General features: G+C 50.2%; 1 protein-coding gene across 1 annotated transcript; it reads right to left on the bottom strand.

Moving 5' to 3' along the window:
• Nucleotides 1-863: 863 nt before the first annotated feature.
• On the bottom strand, nucleotides 864-3026 carry C25H16orf82 (chromosome 25 C16orf82 homolog). Its single transcript, XM_019987136.2, has one exon. The coding sequence runs from the start codon at nucleotides 3009-3011 to the stop codon at nucleotides 2349-2351; it is 663 nt and encodes a 220-aa protein (XP_019842695.2). The 5' UTR covers nucleotides 3012-3026; the 3' UTR covers nucleotides 864-2348.
• Nucleotides 3027-22372: the final 19346 nt, after the last annotated feature.

Here is a 22372-nt window from a genome sequence, read left to right as displayed (position 1 = left end):
AATGATGATGTCATCTGCAGGGAGGGGACAAGGGAGGAGAGGTGGTCAGGGGAAGGCTGAGGGCTCCGCTCTGGCCATGTGTGTCCAAGAAGTCTGTGGCCACCTGACCAAGGGCCCCAGCGTGCAGTTGTCTTGTCCTGCTGTGCCTCAGTGGCTCTGCTCACCTCTGAGACAGGAACGCAGGGGGATGTCCCCAGGGGAGACAGGACAGTGGTGGGGATGATGAGGCAGCCAAGCTTCCCCCACAGCCACGGCAGACAGAGGGCCACTTGGGCATTTTCGGGGGCCCTTCTCTTGTCTGCCTGGCTCGTGGGAGCTCAGGCCACGCTGAGCGATTTTGCCTGCAGGAAAGTGGGGGAGACTGTCCTCCAAAGGGGTGCTCATGCTCAAGAAGAAGGGACCCACCCATCCAGACACGAGGCGTCCTCAAACCCAAAACCACTCACCCTTCCTCAAACCCATCAAAACCACCTGCTGAACCATCTTGACTCCTAAGCAAATGGTACAACTCTTTTTTTTTTTTTTTTTTTGGTCAAGAGTGCTTTTCTTCCTATTAGCAACCCAACTTATGTCTGAGTGAAACCGCTGTGCCCATTTTACAGATGGGCAAGAAAAGAGAAGGAAAGGAAGGAAACAGTCCTATCCAGGTTCTTAATATACATTCTTGTGTAATCTATAACACCATCCTGTCTGTATATGAAATAGGAGTGATTGGTCCCAATTTCCATATGGGCAAACTGAGGCTCAGAATGTGTAAGGATTATGTAGCAAAGTTGGTGGCTAGGCCTGATTCTCTCCATGATTCTTCAGTGTGATCATGGCCTCACCAGGATCGCACACAGACTCACACACACACACACACAGCCTCTCCAGACACCTTTTATTGTTTTTGGTGCCCCCTCAGCTTTCCTTCTGGTCCCCAGTGGATGTCTTCATGACTGTTCTGGCCTCTGTCCCTCCAAGGATGTACTCACTCTCCAAGTCTGTGTGATCAGCCCAGGGAAGGAGTTGATGTCCTGAGAAGGGGTGGAGCACAGTCCCCAGTCCTCCCACCCACTTAGGGGCATTCAGTAAAATGGTCCAGAGCTTACCCATCGCAGCCATTCTCGGCTGGGTTGGTCCCTGTCACCATTAAGCATTTGTCATGGCATTGTCCTGCCACGGGAAGCACTGCCCCAACCATCTCAACAAAGGTTGATTCCTGGCCTCTCCTCTTGTCTCTCTGCCTCCTCTGAGACCCAGCAGAGACACGGATGGATGCCAAAGAGCACTTGCTCTTGGGAAGGTCCTGGCTGAAGTTGCCTGGAAACAATGTTCAAAATTGAAAGCGTAAATCTTCCTTGGATGATGCTCCTCAGGGATGGGGCTCCCTTGACGCAGTCATCATGAGTGTGCACTCTAGATGCTCCCGGCTCCTGTGGGCAGCGCCTGTTACAGAGCGTGCTTGGGACTGAGCTCCCCACTGACAGCACTCGCATCAGCTGGCTCTCGACATGGACAATCCCGGCTGTGGTTGGTGGTTGTGCCTTCTGAGCTCATCATGGTTGGTGTTGGTTACAGGTGGTGTTCTTCACTTGGGATGGATCGTGGAAGGTTCTTCTAACTGCAGATGGTTCTTAATAACAGTTGACACTTGCCTTGAAAATGGTGGTCTCCACGGATGAGTTCTGGCACAGGTGACCCCACCAAGGATGGTTCTCTAACAGATGGCTTTGTCACTGACGGATGCTGTCAGGGCCGGCTCGTCACTGGGGTTCACAGGACTGATGTTATGGCCACTGGTGGTGTTAACACAGGTGGACCCAGCACTGGTGGATCTTGATCGTGGTCTTCCCAAGAATGGTTTTCAGTGTAGATGGTCTCATCACTGACTGCTGATTTTCAGTGTAGTTGGCAACATACGGCTCTTCTGCTGATGGCTGTTGTTACATATACTTTTAAAAGGTCTTTCTTACTTCTGTTGGCGATAACCACTCTGGGTGAAGTCTGGGTTTGCTGGGTCTTCACATGATGTGTTTTTCAAGGTCCCAGTGGCTGGCGAGTCTTCTCATAAAGGCATGTGCACCTGGGCAGGCTGCTCATCCTTGGCGACCTGGTCACTAACATTCACGTTGTCCCCAGCTTTGTCCCCTGGAAGACTGGTTTTGCTCTGCAGCCCGCTTTGCACGTGGCTGTCCACCCTGACGCTCTGGTGGTTGCTGGCCTGGCTGGAGGGAAGGCTGCCCACAGAGCTGACCAGCCCGCTACTCACCTGGTAGTTTAGGGCACTGCTGCCCAGGCTGATGAAACTGATGTTGCTGAAGCTGCTGGCAGTGCTCTCCCCACTGCCCCTGGCCAGGCTGGTCTTACTATTCCCTTCCAGTCTGCTTGGTGCCCTTGGCTTGGTGGGCCAGTCGTCTCTTCAGCTGCTTGGGAGAGAAGACGGCGCACACCTGGCTGTTCTGGGCACCGCCTGCCTGGGTGTGGAGCCTTCTGCTCAACCGCACGATTTGATGGCTGCCCGGCAAGCTGACTTTGCTGTTCTCCTCATCCCCTGCGTAGCCGCTGCTCAGCCGGCTGATGTCAATGCATTGCTCCAGGCTGGAGTGTTGCAGGCTTGACAGGACGCTGCTCTCGTGGCTCATGGTGTTTCCCAGGTGACCACTGGAATCTCTCAGGGGCTCCTGCGTGGCTTCTGCATCATGGCGAGGCCATGCAGGGGACTGGGGCTCTAGGCTGGCTGACTGTAGACCTGCACCCGTTTCCTGAGCCTCCCCACTGGGAGATTCCCCTTGCTTGCCCTGGAGGAAAGTGGGGGGCAACTGACTTGGTTTCTCCAGGAGGAGGGGGCCCTGGAGGCCTCTGGGTGTTGGATGTGGTGTGTCTGGGCAGAGGAGGCTCAATTTATAAAGGTCCCCTTGAAAAGGGAGGGTTCTGATTGGCTGGCTTGGTTCCCATGGTGATGGTGCCTGTGATGCTGGCGGGCGGGCGGGGCGGGAGGGAGAACAATGCTGTGCTGGCACCTGGGGCATCAGGGGCTGCAGTTGGGCAGAAAGGAGGCTCCAGTGCAGAAGGGCTGAGAACCACTTTCAAAGGGGCCTGTGGTCTCTGCTTTGCCGGGTCAGGAGACCTGCCTTTGCGTCCCAGCTGAGACCTTTATGAGCTGTGTGTGTTTCCTCACATCCTGTCATTTTCTGAGCCTCTGCGCCTCGCTCAGCTCTGTGCTCCTGAGAACTGCAGGGAATTTCACAGTCAGGGTTTTAACCTCCATCTTTCCATGGCCCTGCCTGGTCCAGGTCTGACTCTCTCTCAGCCTCGTCCCGTGTCACACCCTACCCCATCGTCAGCTTGGATGCCCAGTCACGCTGGCCGCTTTGTTATTCTGAGCTCTTATCTGCCACAGGGCCTTTGCACTGCTGGTTCCCACCACCTGGAATGCTCTTCCCTTGGTCCCTTCCGGTTTCAGCTCCAGTGTTCCTCATTAAACTTTCCCTGGCCTCCCCAAGCAGGTCCCTCTATTGTTCTTTATGTCACATCCTGATTTATGGACCTTATGGCTTTTGTCGGAGAAGGCAATGGCACCCCACTCCAGTACTCTTGCTTGGAAAATCCCATGGAAGGAGGAGCCTCTTAGGCTGCAGTCCATGGGGTCGCTAAGAGTCGGACACGACTGAGCGACTTCACTTTCACTTTTCACTTTCATGCGTTGGAGAAGGAAATGGCAACCCACTCCAGTGTTCTTGCCTGGAGAATCCCAGGGACGGGGGCGCCTGGTGGGCTGCTGTCTATGGGGTCGCACAGAGTCGGACTCGACTGAAGTGACTTAGCATAGCATAGCATAGCAAAGCATGGCTTTTGTTACAATTTGTGATTATGTTTATGTATTGGTTATTCCCATACATTCCCTCTGCTGCAGTGTCCAGAAATTTTGATTTCTTATTTTCTGTTCTGTTCTGACACCCAGCATAATGCTGGCATATAATAGACGCTCACTGAGTCTTTACTGAGAGTGGACCGTGCACCCTCAGGTTTGTAGCATAACCATGTTGGGAGCTTTTTATAAACATGCGTTTGGATTTTTGAGCACAGTGGCTCTCTCCCTTGATTGCTCATCACAGTGGTCTGACTTATCCCCACAGCCCTGCTTTCCCCACCAGGGACTGGCTGGGAAGGGACAGCTTGGTGGCTTAGTGGTGATGCCAGAGAAAGTAGCACGGTAGAAGCCGACTCTTGAAGGAAGCAGGGATAAATCTAGCTTTAGGGGACTGGCAGGGGTCGGGCAGGGTCACGCACTGAACAGCTAGGCTCAAGACTGGCTTTGTCCTTTTGTGAACGCAAAACGATACTGCCCCCATTGCTGGGGATTAATGGTGAGCCTATTGACACTCATATTTCGTTTGATTCACATCCTCTGGACCTGAAGAACTGGAGGGACACCTGGGGGCATGTCCAGGAAAAAGGGCAGAGAGCGCACCAGTGACGAGAGTGCTGTTCCTCTCTAGCACAGGTAGCTTCAGCTTCAGTACCAGCAGATACAGCGAGACCCCGTGAACAGCTGAGGCTCCGCTCAGCATCCTCCTCCTGGAAGGCTCTGTTGGTCACTCGGGGGGTCTCGAGAAGGCATCAGGCCAGAGCTGGCCCACCCAGGTGCTATTTCCTGGCACCTTCCAGAGATGCTGGTACTCGAGGCTCCAAGAGAGCCATACACACCTGAGCTCACAGCCCCAGTGCCACGGCGCATCAGGGGAGAAGTGGGTGACAGCTGTTTTCTCCCCCGGGCTCCTTTCTCATCCTGGCGACCAGGTACCAGACTGCCTCTCCGGTTTCCAGTCTCCACTGCTGTTTGCCCAGTGGAACCCTTCTCTCACCCAAATGCACAATCCAGTGTCTTTCTGCCAGATCCCCCTTTCCCTCATTATCTTAGTTTCTTCACACAGCTGTGGGTACCCTAGGACCTTCACCTGACTCTTGAGTCCCAGCTGAGGCTCAGAGAGGAAGCCTGATTACAATCATGTTACATGTGTGTCCTGGAGACCGGTGTCTGGCCTTCCCTGGTGTGACAAAGACAAAGCTATATGTTCACCAAACCATCTCATTCCTCTCCCAGGCATTTAGAAAATGTAGGCTTCCGATCTCCTCACATCTGTTGGGGCCAAGAGAAGATGGGCAGGAGCGATGACCAAAGGATATTAATGTGCATCCTTTTCCTTCTTCCCTGTCAGCAGGGATCTTGGAAGCCACTTGCTGGAGACGGCAGACGGCAGTGCCCGCAGTGGATGGAACCTGGGTGCCTGAACGATCATGCAGAGAACCCTGCCCTCATCCGAACGCACCTGTGATGTGAGCAAGCTGTAGGCTATTTTTGGACTAAGCCTCCGAGACCAGGGGGAGGGGTGGTTATTTGTTCCATAGACTGATATCAATGTATCACATGCTTGGATGCCCCTGAGGTGTTTCACTGGCTTGGCTTTACTATGAAGGTTTCTGCAGTGGGCCCTGGGGCTGCTTCCCTGCCCCACCACGTCCCCTCAGCAACCCAGCAGCCAAGTGCCCGGATGGGGAAGCTGTGCTCTCTCAGACTGGGAGGTTGGGAAAGAAGGTCACCAGAGAGAGCTTCACCAGCCCAGGAAACGGCCCAGCAGCCGTGGGCCTCCCACCTGAATATTTATCCCTAAAATTCAGACTATGGTGTTGGAGAAGACTCTTGAGAGTCCCTTGGACTGCAAGGAGATCAAACCAGTCAATCCTAAAGGAAATCAACCCTGAACATTTATTGGAAGGAGTGATGCTGAAGCTAAAGTTCCAATACTTTGGCCACCTGATGTGAAGAGCCACCTCTGGAAAAGACCCTGATGCTGGGAAAGATTGAAGGCAGGAGGAGAAGAGGGAGACAGAGGATGAGATGGTTGCCATTTCCTCCTCCAGGGTATCTTCCCGACCCAGGGATCAAACCCAGTCTCCTGCAACCAAATAAATAAAAATAAATATTAAGAAAAAACCAGTGAGAGAGTGAGTTGGGAGTAGACCACACAATGCAAGGTGAACAGCCTGGTTGCTCTGCTCCACAGGGGCTCTGGCCAGAGGAAGGGCCTCAAACCCAGAGTGATCTGAGGTTCCAACTCTGTGTCTATCACCTGGGGGACGTGGTGTGGCCAACTTAACCTCTGGACCTCAGCTTCCACATCTGGGAAATGGAGCAACAGCACTGATGATGCTGCTGCCTGAGGGATGCTCTGAGGGCTGATAGGAAACACCAGGGCAAGTGTGCTCTGTAGGCTCCACGGCCTCACCGTGCTGCCCAACCCTTATGGAGCCTCTGCTTTAAGACAGAACATAGGTGTATGCATGAAAAAGAAGTGTGTACACTGGCATATACGTATGTATACATGAATATGTGTGTATATGTGAATACATACATAAAATATGTGTATGTATATATGTAAAAGGGCTTCCCTGGGGGCTCAGTTGGTAATGAATCCACTTGCAAGGCAGGAGCTGCAGGAGACACAGGTTCGATCCCTGGGTGGGGAAGATCCCCTGGAGGAGGAAATGGCAACCCACTCCAGTATTCTTGCCTGGGAAATCCTATGGACAGAGGAGCCTGGTAGGCTACAGTCTATAGGGTCACAAGAGTTGGACACAACTTAGCAACTAAACGACCCCCCCCACCATGTATGCAAAGACATACATAAGTATACATGAATACATGCATAGTATGATCCATGTGTGTATGATACATGAGTAAATGTGAACATGTATGTAAGTATTTTCATGCACACAGACACACAAATGCACTTCTTATGTGATTTTTTATTTATTTTTGGCCGCGCCAGCTCTTCGTTGCTACAGACAGGCTTCCTCTAGTTGCAGGGAGCGGGGGCTCCTCTCTGGTTGCGCTGCACGGGTTTCTCACTGTGGTGGCTTCTCTTGTAGAGCATGGATTCTAAAGCATGGGCTCGGTAGTTGTGGTGCACAGGCTTAGCTGCCCTGCAGCATGTGAGATCTTCCTGAACCAGGGATCAAACCTGTGCCCCCTGCATTGGCAGGTGGATTCTTAACCACTGGACCACCAGGGAAGTCCTAAACACACTTTTCTAAAACCACAAATCCCTCTGGCCTTCAGCATCCCTGGGGCATCCACTCTCTCCCAAGATTGTCCACATGGAGCATCCTTATCCGGGCGCCTCCCCTGAGATCCTCTGGTGTCTTCCCAGCATCCGGCCATCGGGGCGAGGACTGGCATTCACTCACTTTAGAGCATCCCTGATCAGCTAGTGTGATCACTGGGCAGCACGGTGAGCGTTTCGCTTGGAGCCAGACCCCAGTGCCCACCTGGGGAAAACACGGAGCTCCCTGTGCTGGGGCTGGAGCTGTGGGAGGGACCGTGTGTGGGGGCTGAGCTGGACATTGGCACGAATATCTCAGTCAGTCTCCTTTCATCCTCTCTCTGCCCCAAAGCCCAGGTCCTGGCTACCTAATTTGGTCACCAGGCAGGTCTTGTCCTGGTGAGAGGCATACCCGTGGGTCAGGAATGGTGGGTTCCTCCCTACTCAGGAGCGCTTGCCACTGGAGCTTAAACAAGTGGTCTCCAAGGATGGACTTGGGGCCCTGGCAGCAGGACCTGGGATTCTATAGCTCCTCCCAGGATCAAGTCAAAGACAACCAGCTCAACCAGGGCCTGGAGTGCGACTGGTTCAAGGGAGCGAGGTAATTCTTCCTCCGGGTGGCCCCATGATTGATTTTCTCCCCACTTTTTACATTACTTAAGGCATAAAAAAGGAACGATAAAGCAGATATCTGTGTGCTCATCCCTCAATTCAAGAAATAAGACTCTGTTGATATAGCCTAAAACCCATTTACCCCTCCCCCTGACATCTCCCCGTGGCAATCCTGAATCTGATGCACGTCTTTATACTTGAAGTATAAAAGGAAAAGGACGTATTCCCATTCCATGTGTGGAATCGTTTTGCATGCTATTAATCTTGATATAAGTGGCATTCTTTATATATCCTTCTATAACTTGCTTATGTTCAACATTATATTTGTGAGATTCATCTGTTGTTCTGTGTGTAGCCAAGCTCATTTTCACTGTGCTAAGGGTATTCATCCTATTGATGAATGTCATGATTCATCCATTCTCTCGATGAGTGGCTAGGTTACTTTTCCTTCTCTCCCCCTCTGTGATAAACATCCCTTTAAGTGTCTCTTTCCCACGACCTTTCCCCTGAGGATTGATGAGAAGGGTCCTCCCAAACGGACTATGAAAACTTCCACTTGTTTTAATTATGTATGGAGCAGCTACGTCTCCCCCATCCCCTGGGGCTCATCTTCTTCTACCACGAGGTTCAGCTTAGGGATGGGATAAACCACAGAATTTTCTGTTGCCTACCTTATCTGGTCCTTATTTGGTTAACATGGCCTTTTCAAAATGTTCGGCTCTGGCTGGAGAGTTGACTCACTTGGGTGGGGGGCGGCAGGAGCCAGGTGGCTGAAAGGGGGTGAGCCTCTCTGAAGGGTGAGTGCTGCCTGGAGGGACCCACTCTTTCTGCTCAGGGCGTGTCACCCAGCTTCCTGTGAGCTGGGGCAAAGCGCCTGCCTCACTTTTTTTCACTGTGGATGCACTGGGGGATGGGAAGGGAGGACGGAGGAGACTGGGGATGGAGCTGAGTATCCCTAGGCCCAGCGTGGGAACTGTACCACAGAGTCACGGAGCTGTTGAGTCAGTGTGTGAAGCTGATGTCTGAGTTCCAATCCACTTCCCAGCTGTGCGATCTGGAGCATGTTACCTAGCTTTTCTGTCTCAGTTTGGGTTCTTTCAAAAGCACACTTTAAGGCATGACTCGGGTACCAGTCGTTTTGGAGGTGGTTCCAAGAAACCCCAGTGAAGAGATGGGCGGTAAGACAGGGAAGGAAGGAAAGAAGCCGGTGAAGGCTTGTTTATGGAGAATGTGGCCAGTCAGCCTGGGGTTCAGTGATGCTGGGGCCTCGCAGAGGCTGGGACATTTACCTACTGGCTCTGGGCCCCACTGGGGCATCTACTGCCTTTTCCATTTCTCCGGAGCTGGCTGAGCAAGCCTCTGAGGTGCCAGAGAAAGCCTGGAGGCAGAGGCAGTGGGAGGGGAGAGGGATGGGGAGGGATGGGGAGGGAAGGGGAGGGAAGAGAGGAGGGCCAGGGAGGAGGGCAAGGTGGAGAGGAGAGGCGGAGATGCTGTGCTTGGGTGCGCCCACTGCTCCATCTGTCAGCTCTCATCTCCAGCAGAGGCTGACCCCTGGGGGTCAAGAAGGGAGGTGGGGGCATCCATGGAGTCTGCCAGCGTGGCCTCGCCCACAGATGGGGTCAGGGATTATTCCTCTAGGCTATAGAAGGATTCCACGGGGCCAGGCCAGCCTGCAGTCAGTCTTCTTTACTAAACGCTAAGTATCGAAAACCTGCCTCGTGCTCCCCCCAGGTTGTGGTGAAGATGGACTGATGAAACAGCAGCTCAGAGAGATGATAAAAAATGGCCTCTGGCTGTAAAACCCCCAGGTGGCAGGGCCACCATCCAGACCCGAGGTTGTCTCGGGAAACGTCAGGTCTCATACCCGGGGGGCTTCACTACATTCGGCCCAGAGCGGTTAACATCTGCCATCCCCACCCCCGGAGCTGGATGTCAGGGGGCTGTTTGTGTTGTCAGCCTCCATCAGGCCACAAGTACAGACCAGGTTGGGTCTCAGGAGAGGACCGGGTGTAGGGGGACCAGAGGCCCTGCAGGGAGAGGGTGCTGAGCACAGAACACAAGAGCCTATGCGGGTGTTAGTGTCTTGGCTCAGCGTGTGATCGAGAGGGCTGCTGTGGGACCCTCCATTTTAAAGGGGAACAGGGCTGAGCAAACTGGGGTGCATTGATCTTCCTGACCTGTGGTAAAGTCAAACACAGTCAAAATGATCCCTGAAAACCCACTCCATCCCTCCATCCATCAGACCTGCAGTGCCATGAAGAGATTCCTCCTCAGTGGTTCTTAGGCACACTCAGCTTGTGGGCCACCCGGTTAGAGCTCAGGGCTGGGGAGCCCCTTTTCCAAAGTCCTCAGGTGCCCAACCTTCGGTTCTGAATGCTTGCAAGTCCAGGGTGGTGGCTCCTGGGCGAGACTTTAGCCCAGGCTCTGCCTCCAGCCAGCTCTGTACCTGGGCAGGTTATCCAAGCCCCTGCCCCCCAGCCTCCTCCCCTGAGAAACAGGGCTGGGAACGGTCAGCTCTTGCCATCCTTCAGGTCAGGGGAGCCTGTGTTTTGTCATTGCTTTGTCCCCAGTACCTGGAAGAGGTTCACGTGTTCCCTAAAGCTTCACTGAATGAACAGGTGCAAAGTGCTTAGGGCCACACTGACGCTTGGAAAGCTGAGCAACTTTAATTACTATTATAATGCAGTTTTAGTATAAAGTCTCTTTCTCATCAACATAGGGCAAACCAGACTTGTTCACTTTTAGGGCGGATTAGATGAGAAAAATCCCAGGTGGTGCTAGTGGTAAAGAACCCACCTGCCAATACAGGAGACCTAAGAGACCAGGGTTCGATCCTTGTGTTGGGAAGATCCCCTGGAGAAGAGAATGGCAACCCACTCCAGCATTCTTGCTTGGAACATTCCATGGACAGAGGGGCCTGGCAGGCTACAGTCCATGGGGTCACAAAGAGCTGGACACGACTGAAGCACCTTAGCACAGACAGATGAGAAAATAGAGCGCCACTTTGCCCAGGGGCTGAGCCCTAAAGCTGGGAGGATGTTAGCTGCCCTGTTGGATGAGATTCTGGTCTGGGGCCAGGAAGGGTGTCAGGGCTGAGGAACCTTGGAGAAAGGCCCTTAGTTATTAAGTCCCAAGTTACAGATGCGGCTCAGTGAGCAGGAGATTTCCTAATGCTGTCTGGCTGTAAGCGGCAGAGCCAGGCTTCAACCCCATCCTCTGGTTCCTAGTCCAGGCTCACTCTGAGGGGCACCTGGGGAACTACAGGTTTCAAGATCGGGGACAGAGGTTCTCAGAAAGGAGAAACAGTGCCTGCCTGGACCATGGTGCCCATGGGTGGCAGAGCGTGAGGGAGGGGTCACTGGTGTCCCAGAAGGTGGGGTGCATGGTGAGAGGGGGTGCGGGGCCATGGCCTGGGGGGCCTTCCCTCCCAGGCACTCCAGGTTAAGCGATGCGACCCCAAGTGCCCTGGGCTCTGAAGCTCAGATTCCCCTTTTGTAAAGGGAAGTGATGCCTCCCTTCCTGGGCTTTTGGGTACAGGCGGGGAGCTCCCCAGAACTCCCAAGGGAGAAAACATCACCAGGGTGGGAGGGCAGCTCATCATCACTGGGTCTGCAGACTAGCCCTGGCTGCCTGCCCCATGGCTCCCTGGTGCCTCCCAGTGTACCCCCAGTGCCAGGTTGCCCTGATTGTATGAGCCTAGAGGAGAGAGTCCCAGGAGGGCAGGGCCGGCCCTAAGTGAGCACAGTAAGGGCCGCCCGCAGAATGTGGCCGCCGCTGATGCGTGATGGCCTTTTGAGCAAATTATTCCTCTATGATTGCAGAGAGGAGGAATTATTGGCAGAAAATGAGGATATAAAACCCTGTGGGAGCCTGGTACCTTTCGGGGGGGCGCTGAGTGCCGAGCACCTGGAATCCTTCCAGCAGATTGGTTCATTTTTAATGGTCTAGGACTATAGCTCATCTGTTTAATTCAAATGAGGTGACATAATATCTTTCATTTGGACTTATCACCGCACGGCGCAGATGCAGCTCCCAGCATTCTCCGGGCAGGACTTTCTGTCATTAACGCACAATCCTTCTCTCTGGCCAAATTGAAAGTCCACAGGAAGGGCTGTAGCCTCGGAGAGGAGAGATCAACAGTGAATAGGTCACATCAGGTATTAAGGAATGAAAATGAATTCATTCTTTCCTCCGGTGAATAAGCAGCTGTACTTGGGTCTCTGTGATCCATGAAATAGGCTGTCAGGAAAATAGGAAATGGGCTGCATTTGAACTTCACCGATTAATTCTGCCCCGTCGCCCTGGAGATTGGTATCACTGCCCAGGGCAGGGGCTGGGGGAGAAGGGGCGCCCACATGTATGGGGCACCCACTGTACGCCAGATGTATCTGGCTTTGTCAGTGCTGCAGGGTGGGGAGCATCGTAATCCCCATATTTCAGATGGGGACGATAAGGCTCAGAAAGATCCAGGGACTTGCTCCAGGTCGCTCAGTGCAGAACCCTGGGGCGGTTTGAGATGTGCAGCCTTATGGCCAAGAAATGGGCCCGAAGAACCTCAAAGCCTTACCTTCCTTCACCGGGGCTCAAAATATGAAGTGTCAGCTTTCTACCCCAGAGAAATACCCACTGTCACTGGATTGCGGTGAGGGTTAAATGAAGGAATAAACTTCAGGAGCTCAGCACAGGGCTCCGGGCAGTGTTAGGAACTTCTGCCTTTCCATCCTTCAGCTGACAGAGCGCCTGAGTGAAGCTTGGAAAGTAAGTGACTTAAGCGCCCAAGACCGAGGGCAAGTGACTGGTGGGGCTGAGGTCTGTCCCTTGGACTGGTCTGGGAGTCCCTGTTCTTTCTACCACGGTGGTGGTTTCATCACTCAGTCGTGTCTGACCCTTTGTGATCTCATGGACTGTATCCTCCCAGGCTCCTCTGTTCATGGGATTTCCCAGGCAAGAAGACTGGAGTGGGTTGCCATTTCCTTCTCCAGGGGATCTTTCTGACCCAGGGATCAAATCCATGTCTCTTGCTGAGTCACCTGGGAAGTTTCTACTAAACCAGGAACTAGAGAGGAGGAATTATTGGCAGAAAATGAGGGAGGCAGGTTGATAGTATTCCTTCCATTTACAAAAGGGGAAACTGAGCTCCAGTGCCCGGGGCACTTGGGGGGCACTTGGGGGCTGGGGGAGGATTTTGAGATGTTTACTATGGAATGTCCCCCTTCTCTGCTTTATTTGTCTCCATAACAACCTCCACCAGCCCTGTGTATTCGACTTGGTTGTTTTGTTTGTTGTTCGTCTCCCACCACCTGGGCATTTACTTGAGGAGGGGTTTTGACCAATTCATCACTGTGTCCCCAATGCCTAGAACCAGAGCTGGGACTGGCGTGAGGCAGGAGAGAGAGGTCCTGTAAGGACCTTAGGCTTAAGCCCTTAGATCCTGAATTTAGTTAAAATGTTGATATTTTGTTCATTATACATATATATTTGCATTCATTTTTAATTTTTAATAATATTGTATTAAAATATTGATTATCTTGTTGCCTGAGTGTTTTGGTCCCTCTCTCAAATTTTGCCCCTGAGCAGGAACAAAGATGCAGATGTAAAGAATGGACTTGTGGACTCAGTAGGGGAAGGAGAGGATGGGACAAATTGAGAGAGTAGCACTGAGATATATGCATTACCATGTGTAAAAGAGGGTCTTCCCTGGTGGCTCAGACAGTAAAGCGTCTGTCTGCAATGCAGGAGACCTGGTGTAAAAGAGGGGGCTGGTGGGAAGCTGCTGCACAGCACAGGGGGCTCAGCTTAGGGCTCTGTAATGACCCAAAGGGGACGAAGGGGGATGGGAGGGAGGCTCAAGAGAGAGAGGATATAGGTATACTTATAGCTGATTCCTTGGACAGCAAGGAGATCAAGCCAGTCAGTCCTAAAGGAAATCAGCCCAGCATATATATTCACGGGAAGGACTGATGCTGAAGCCTAATACTTTGGTCACCTGATATGAAGAGCCAACTCATTGGAAAACACCCTGATGCTGGGAAAGATTGAAGGAAGGAGGAGAAGGGACAACAGAGGATGAGATGGTTGGATGGCATCGCCGATTCAATGGACATGAGTTTGAGCAAACTCCGGGAGACAGTGAAGAATAGGGAAGCCTTGTATACTGCAGTCCATATGGTCACAAAGAGTTGGACACGACTTAGTGACTGAACAATAGCTGATGGACATTGTTATACAGCAGAAACCAACACAACGTTGTAGAGTAATTATCCTCCAATTAAAAATAAAGAAATTTAAAAATTTGCCTCTAAGTTTCTCGCTTGCCTCCTCCTTGTCCCAGCTCTACCTAGAGGGCTGCCTGACACGTAATTACGTTCAGAAAAGATTTGTAAAAATGAATGATGCCCTGTCGTGTATCAAGACTCATTTCCTGAGTCCTCAGAGAACAGACTGTCCTTCATTGGGTCTTCAAGGGTCTTTGTATCTGAAGGAAGCTAGGACCCCAAATGGGGCTGCTTTGACTTGGCTCCATCATTTGGCGATAATTGAGTATTTCTGATGAGTGAGTGAAAGTCGCTCAGTTGTGTCTGATGCTTTGTGACCCCATGGACTCTGCAAGTCCATGGAATTCTCCAGGCCAGAATACTGGAGTGGGTAGTCTTTCCCTTCTCCAGGGAATCTTCCCAACCCAGGGATCGCACCCAGGGCTCCCACATTGCAGGCAGATTCTTTACCAGATGAGCCACCAGGGAAGCCCAAGAATACTGGAGTGGGTAGCCTATCCCTTCTCCAGGGGAATCTTCCCGACCCAGGAATCAAACCGGGGTCTCCTGCATTGCAGGCGGATTCTTTACCAGCTGAACTATCAGTATTTCTGATCAGATTAGATCAGATCAGATAAGTCGCTCAGTCGTGTCCGACTCTTTGCGACCCCATGAATCACAGCACGCCAGGCCTCCCTGTCCATCACCAACTCCCGGAGTTCACTCAGACTCATGTCCATCGAGTCAGTGATGCTATCCAGCCATCAAGAAGGGCGTGTCCCTTTCAGGATCTGCTTGTGGAACCAATTAGAACTCAGGTCTCTAAAACTGCCTAATGAGGGAGGGAATGCAAGAAAGCTACTGAGCTCTGAAAACCTGTGCAGAATTTCACACCATCCTTAGAGACCGCCCACACCTTTCTATCCTGGATGCCTCTGGCAATTAAAAGCCACAAGGGGTTGTACTGACAGTCGTTAGCTAATGAGATCTGGCTGTGCAGTGCTACTTGCCCCCCCCCCCCCCCGCCCCGCCCCCACCCCCCTTCTTTCACAGCCAGCACACCTGAGCTGACCCAGTCAAGTAAGATTGTGACACCTCTGAGGCTCCATTTCAACGAAATACCAGGGCTTGCTTCTGTCTTGGCTTTATTTCCCTCCAAAGCTGAGGTTTCATCCAGTTGCATTCTCATAATTAAGGCAGGAGTGAGAAATAGCCTCCTATATAATTTAAAATGGGAAAATTATCGATACCTTTTCCAGCCTCAGCTTTAAATCTTAGCCACCAACGACTCCCCTATTAACGGACCTAATTAAATCCATTTCTCAGGACGTCTTTGGCAAATTCCATTTTAGCAAAACTGTAGGAAGTTTAATTTGATTTGTCTCTGCTCCCCAGAGCTCTCCTGGAAAAATGAGGGCAGGGCGGCTGCTGTCTCTCCTTTTTGATATTTATGAATCCACTCACTGAACATTGATTGAGCACCTACTATGTGCATTGGCATTGCTCTAGGAGGAAGGAGGAGGAGGAAGCAGTAAAGAGACAAGTTCCTATTCTCATGGCCAGAGGGGACTGGGGTTGTTCAGTTGCTAAGCTATATCGGACTCTTTGCGACCACATGGACTGCAACACGCCAGGCTCCCCTGTCCTTCACCATCTCCTGGGTTTGCTCAGATTCCTGTCTGGGGAATGTTGATCATTCATTAATTCATCTATTCAACTGATCCATATCCAGTCATCTAATGAGGGAAGCACTGTGAAGGGGCTGCTGTTGGAGCAATGAAAGCATGCCCCCCATGAAGATCACCCTCATTTGAATTGGTATGGATAGCTAATGATCGGTGTGGTAAATACCAATGCCTGTACCTCATCCCTGATCACATAAGTCATAATTTCTGGGGGTGGGGTCAAGGATTTGGTATTTTTTAAAAGCTCTCCAGGTATTGCTAATATTCAGGCTAAAGCATGCAAAGTGGTGAGGAGTGTGGTGGAGAGGTGGGTCATGAAGGGTGCTGGAATCCTGTAAATGGATTTGAACCTCATCAGAGGGCAGTGAGATCATTGAAGGGTTTTAGCAGGAAAATGAGGAGCTCCTATTTGAGCTGCAGAAAGAAGTCCTCTGCCAGGGGTGTAGAGGATAGTCAGGGTTGGGGTAACTGGAGCCAGAGAAACTGGAAAGGAGGCTATTACAGAAACCTGGGAGAGAAGTGGTGGGGTTCTGGGCCCACCGTCGTGATCATGGGGATGGAGAAGACAGAGATTCAGGAAACCAGACTGACACGATTGGGTGGTGAATCGTGCAGCCTAGGCGAAGTAGGGGAAGCAGTTTAAGATGACTTCACGTGCACTGGGTGACTAAGTGGATGGGTATGACATTAATCATGAAAGGAAAGAATGATTTGGGTTTAGGACATGTTGGAGAGATTTGGTTGCAGCTGCAGTCAAGATCTGACACTTGGGATTGTGCTTTGGTGGGTAGAGCAATTGGGAAGTCAACTGGAACCCCTAATTGGAAGCTATTGATATCACCCAAGGAGACTGTGTAGCCTCAGAGTAAGAGAAGGCCAAGGGTGGCAGAGCCTTTAGGAATCTCAACATTTGAAGGGCAGTTGGAGTTTGGAGGAGTCAAGAAAGAACCCGATGAGGGATGGCAGAGAGGCAGGAGGGAAAGCAGAGAGTGATGTTGTGAAGCTAAGGAAGGAGAGAGTTCTGAAAGGAGAGTGGCAACATGTTGCAAGTTGTACAGAGGAAAAAATAAAACAGGAGGCCATTCTATACATTTAAGAAAAACAGTGTTGATGGGGCTTTGGGGGTAGTAACCAGGCTGCAGGAGGTTGCAGAGGGAATGGAAGAGAGATGAGTAGATATATACATGCTTGTCCAAGAAAGAGAAGTGAGACGGGCAGTCTCCAGAGGAAATGTTGCATTGAGCAGACACGAGACAGGATTAAATGCAAGTAGTTTATTCTGGAGGCAATCCCAGGAAAGAGCAGTAGGGGAATGAAGAAGTAAGACATAAAGGTAAGGAAATCAGTAAAGGGTGTGCCAGCAAACAAGTAATCACTGAAGGAAACTGGAACTTAATCTCACTGGATAACTAGAGAAGACAGTATGGAGCAGGCACCTGAGTTATTGTCCACGAGAGCCAAGGGAACTGGGGTATTTACCCACCAATTCCCAGTCATTGGTCAAGGACTATCCCTCACTGGTTGAAGGAGCATTAATTCCCAGGCACTTTTGGCCAGCCATATTCATGGGAAGAGTGGGCACTGGCAGCCAGATAAAGTCCTCAGGCAACGAGACAAAGCTGGTGGCAAAATTAGTTTGGAGTGATGCCAGTGGTAAAGGATGAGGGGATAGGATCAGGCACCAGAGCATCAGCTAAAGGAAGGATTTAGATTTTTCCAAACTGAAAAGAATTTGTCATGACTGAATGGTGAGGGTGAAAGAGAAGGAGGGGTTGAGAAAACAAGGAAGAGGGGATAAGTGATGGAAAGTGGTCCAAGAAGAGATGGAAGTGGTAGTGAGTGATGGAAGGGGAGGGCTTGGTTGCAAGGATAGGAGGTGGTGGTTGATAAATAGGAGGCTGGGATTCAAGTTCAAGCAGATGCTGACATGTCATGATCATTGAGGGTGTGAGTGGTCAAAGTGGAAGGAAAGTGAAATCCATTGGAGATGGGAAGGTTAAGGGCTAGGATGGTGAAGAGGTGGACTGGTTCATTCACAATGGACATCAAAGTCACCAAGGACTTCGGGGTGGACAGATACACTGAATCAGCTGCCAGAGTGATTACTGACTGTTAAAAGTCACCAGGTACCCCAGTCCTACACACAGAGTAGGGTGAACCAAGGGAGTGTGTTGACCATTAGGTCCTGGACCAGGAAGGAGCCATGTCAGCCAGAAGAACAAATGAGTCTGAAGAGGCATCATCCCATTGGTGAGTCTGACTGGAAGGTTTGGAGGAAAGTTAGAGGACAGAGCTGAGAAAGTGGTACCAATAAGTATCCAACTCAAGGGGTAATCAGGAGGCCTTGGATTGGAGACAGAAGCCAAGAACCAGGGAAGTCAAGAACAGGTTGGGAAGCCAAGTTCAAGATTAGCCAGAGTGCATGCCCCAGGATGAAGGCTGTGGATAAGGACAGGAAATAAGAGTTCGGGCTTCTGGGAGGGACTCAGGTCGGTAAAGAGATGGACAGAAAGCACAGGGCACTGACTCTGCTTAGCTTTCCCTCGTTCCCCGAGGCTTCATACCTGCTGAACTCCAGGGCTCCATGGAATCCCAGTTAGACGACCACGAATGAGAGGAAGTGGGCTGAACTCTGGAGTCACATCAATCTGGGTTCAGATATCTGCTCAGTCTTTTCTAGCTGTGAGTCCTGAACAAGTTTTTTCACCTCTGAGGATAGTTGAACCCACATTCTGAGATTGTTTTAAGGAAGAAGTAAATGTGGAAGAGTGTCACATCTCTGTTCTTCTTGTTCAAAGAATAATACTTGCTACTCTGAGATGACAGTAATAACAAATGCTCATGAAGGAAAGTTAGGGCTATAAATGTGTTAGAGGGGTACCTGACCTAGTTAGGAGATCAAGGAAGGCTCCCCTGAGGAGGTGATGTTGAGCTAAGATCTATGGAATGAAAAGGAGTTGGGGGAGGGTAAAAGTGGAAATGGGAACATTCTAGGAGGAAGAGACAACATGTGCAAAGGCCCCGTGGTGGGAGGAAGGGTGGCCATTTTAGTAACTGGAGAGAGTGAGGAGGAACCCAGAGGAGTGGCCAACAGGAGGCACCCATGCAGGGCCTGTCTTTATTATAAAAGCAATGAGCAGCCAGAGTTTGAGCAGGAGGACACCTGGTGTGATTGCTGGATAAATGTGGGGGACTGCTGGAAGATGTAGCACAGGTCAAGGTGGTGGGGAGGTTGTGAGGTTGCTGCATTTATCCAGGGAAGGGATAAAATTGGCCTAGCATCAGTCCTTCCAATGAATATTCATCAACCCTGAATATTCATTGGGAGGACTGATGCTGAAGTGGAAGCTCCAATACTTTGGCCACCTGATGCAAAGAGCTGACTCTTTGGAAAAAACCCTGATGCTGGGAAAGACTGAAGGCAAAAGAAGAAGGGGGCAACAGAGGATGAGATGGTTGGATGGCATCACTGACTCAATGGACATGAGTTTGAGCGAACTCTGGGAGATGGTGGACAGGGAAGCCTGGCGTGCTGCAGTCCATAGGGTCACAAGTAGTCCGACACGACTGAATAACTGAACAATGAGCAACAACAGGGTGCTAAAGATGGAGAAAAAGACAAGGGGATGGAGTTGAGGGACGCTGAGGAGGTAAAATACACCAGACTTGATCATGGATTAGGTAGGGGTAAGGAATTATTTATAGGGAGAGAGGTTAAGGATGGCATCCTCATTTCTGATTGTGGCAGTTTCAGTTGATCCAGCCTAAGAGACGTTCTCCTTTTTGCCAATGTCATGACCCCATTTTTGGAGGATCAGTGTGCTCACTCTGAGTTTCTTGCCCAAGTCCAGATCATGGACCATGTTTAGCTTAAGCCTACTGGCAGGTCTTGAGTAGCTTCAATATTTCACAGTCAGGTACCAGGCTGTAGAAGGTATGGGGAGAAGAAATTGGAGAACAGTGTGACTGTGATGCTATAAAAGCCAAGGGAAGAAAGAGTTTCAGGAAAAGGGAGTGAGCCTGTTTACAATAGCCAAGACGTGAAAGCAACCTAAGTGTCCATCAACAGATGAATGGATAAAGACGATATGGTACATATACACAATGGAATAACACTCAGCCATAGAAAGAATGAAATAATGCCATTTGCAGCAGCATGGATGGATCTAGAAATTATCATACTAAGTGAAGTAAGTCAGAGAAAGACAAATATCATATGACATCACTTATATGTGAAATCTAAAAAAAAATGATAAAATGGATTTATTTACAAAACAGAAATAGACTGATACACATAGAAAACAAATGTATAGTTACCAAAGAGGAAGAGAGGGGAGGGATAAATTGAGAGTAGAGGATTAGCAGATGGATACTATCATGTAAAAAACAGACAAACAATAAGGATTTACTGTATAGCACAAGGAACTAAATTCAATATCTTGTAATAAACTATGATGGAAAAAATAAGCCAAGAATGTATATGTGTATATATGTATATATATCTGAATCCCTTTGCAGCACCCCTGAAATTAACCCCTGAAATATTGTAAGTCAACTATCCTTCAATAAAGAAAGAAAAAAGGAGTGAGATACAATGCTGAATATTGCTGAAATATGAGGCAAAGGAAGGAGTAAAATTTTTATGATTCTCTTATTTTTCTGATGAGGAATTCAGGGATCAGATAGAGTGAACGTCTTAGTCAGACAGCCAGTTGGTGGCACAGTCTTCTGTGTCAGTTAGCTCATGCTGTGTAAGAAAGAGCTCCAAGAGGAAGTGACTCAAAACCACAAAACTTATTACTTCTTATGAGTCTACAGCTTGGTTGTGTTGTTCTGCTGACCTGGACCAGGCTTGGCTGATCTTGACTAGACTTGTTCATGGTTATCTGGTAGACTGGTGAGGGGCTGGCTGGTCTAGAAGGGCTTCAGTGGGGATAGCTTGACTGTGCACCCCATGGTCTCATCCTCTAGCAGGCTAGCCCAGTGCTAAGGTCCAGGCAGAGGATGCAAAAGCCCTAAGGTGAGAACAAGCTTGGATGTTTGAAGAAGAGTAAGGAGGCCAGTACGGCTGAGCAAGAGTGTAAGGGGAGGGGCAGTGGAAGATGAGATCAGAGAGGTAGAGTGGGTGGGAGGTGGGGGAGAGTACCATGAACATCTTGTAGATCACAGTAAGGATTTTTGCCTATACTTTTATTATTATTAGACTTAATTTCTGCTGTGTTACCCTGGCTGACTGCAGTTTGGCTTCCACTCCATGGAGGTGGTTTTGCATTTCATCTGGCCATGTTGATGTGGACTTAGCTTCTCCCCTCCCTGTGCTGATGTTTCCTACATCCTGGTCCCATTGAGTGGTACAAGACAGGTCAGCATCACTGGTCCTGAAATGACAAAGGCTTGCTCCTAAAGCCCCCCAAGGTTATGGTCCTCCAAGTTTGGTCCACTGACTGTTTTTGTAAATAAACTTTTATTGGGCCACAGTGATGCCTATTCATCTACCTACTGTCTGTGGCCACTTTTATGCTACAATGGCAAAATTGAGTGGTTGTGACGGAGAGTGTGTGGCCCACAAATCCTTAGATATTTATTATCTGATCCTTGAAAGATAAAGTTAAACCTTCTGGAACTTAAGAGGAGATACTTTCAATTCCCTCCTGCTTTGAAGGGTGGGGAATTCCAGGTTTGTGGATTTACCTGTGGGCACAGGAGGTATAAAAGCAGGCAAATCCACACTGTGCCCTGATTTCCAGCGTCTTGTCCCCCCACCCCTGCTTCCCTGGGCTGACCTGCAACCCTGCTCCAGGATATAGTAATACTTCTGATGTCTCAGTCTGCTCTGGCTGCTATAACTAAATACCATGGACTGGGTGGTTTAAACAATTTTGGAAGCTGAAAACTCCAAGACCAAAAGCACCAGCATGATTGGGTTCCTGGTGAGGGCTCCCTTCCTGGCTTGCAGACGGCCACCTTCTCACAGTGTCCATGGCAGAGAAAGAGAGCGCATGGAGACTCTGGTCTCTTCCTCTTCATTTAGGGACACTAATCTCATCATGGAGGCCCCACCTTCATGACCTCATTGAAATCTAATCACCTCCCAAAGGTCCCACTTCCCAATATTAGGGATTAGGGCTTCAACATATGAACTTTGGGGGAATACTGTAATCAGTCTGTAACACCTAACATCTCTTATCTTTCTACCTGTGCTCCTCTTGGAGCTAACAGGGGTGGCAGGGCAGTGTAGGTGATTCGCAAGAACTCTCTGGAGTCAGGCATACCTGAGTTCAAGTTCCCTGTAATCTTGGGGAGTGGATCTTGGAACATCAGCTTTCTCAGTTGAAGAGCTAACAGTACTTCCCACCTTTTTGGGTTGCTGGAAGGCCATCATGAACATCACCTGTGCAGTGCTTAGCAGTAGCTGGCAAATAGTAAGCATCCTGTTTTAAACTGTGACTACAAAATGAATGTGAGGAAACCACCACTCTCTCCCTTCAAGGAAAATAAGAAAACCCTGGAGCCAGGGAAATCAGCAAGTCCATATTCAGCCCCCCTCAATAATTTCCGCAACTCTGGGCAGGATACCTGATTTCAGAAACACAGAAGAGAAAATCAATAACTCCAAGCTTGCGGCCAATAAAATCTCAGAAGTGGCAATTTCATCTTGACTGTGTCCGCCTGAATCACTAACAGTGAGCTCAACACGAGGGTGGTGACGAGTTTGGGGGCAAGGGAGGCTCGTAAA

This window comes from Bos indicus, chromosome 25 (assembly GCF_029378745.1).
Source record: "Bos indicus isolate NIAB-ARS_2022 breed Sahiwal x Tharparkar chromosome 25, NIAB-ARS_B.indTharparkar_mat_pri_1.0, whole genome shotgun sequence".
Lineage (NCBI taxonomy): Eukaryota > Metazoa > Chordata > Mammalia > Artiodactyla > Bovidae > Bos > Bos indicus.
This window is presented reverse-complemented; position numbering and strand designations above follow the sequence as displayed.

Excerpts from the sequence above, each read along its gene's own strand:
- C25H16orf82 (XM_019987136.2), bottom strand. The coding sequence starts at position 3,011 with ATGCCCCAGGTGCCAGCACAGCATTGTTCTCCCTCCCGCCCCGCCCGC.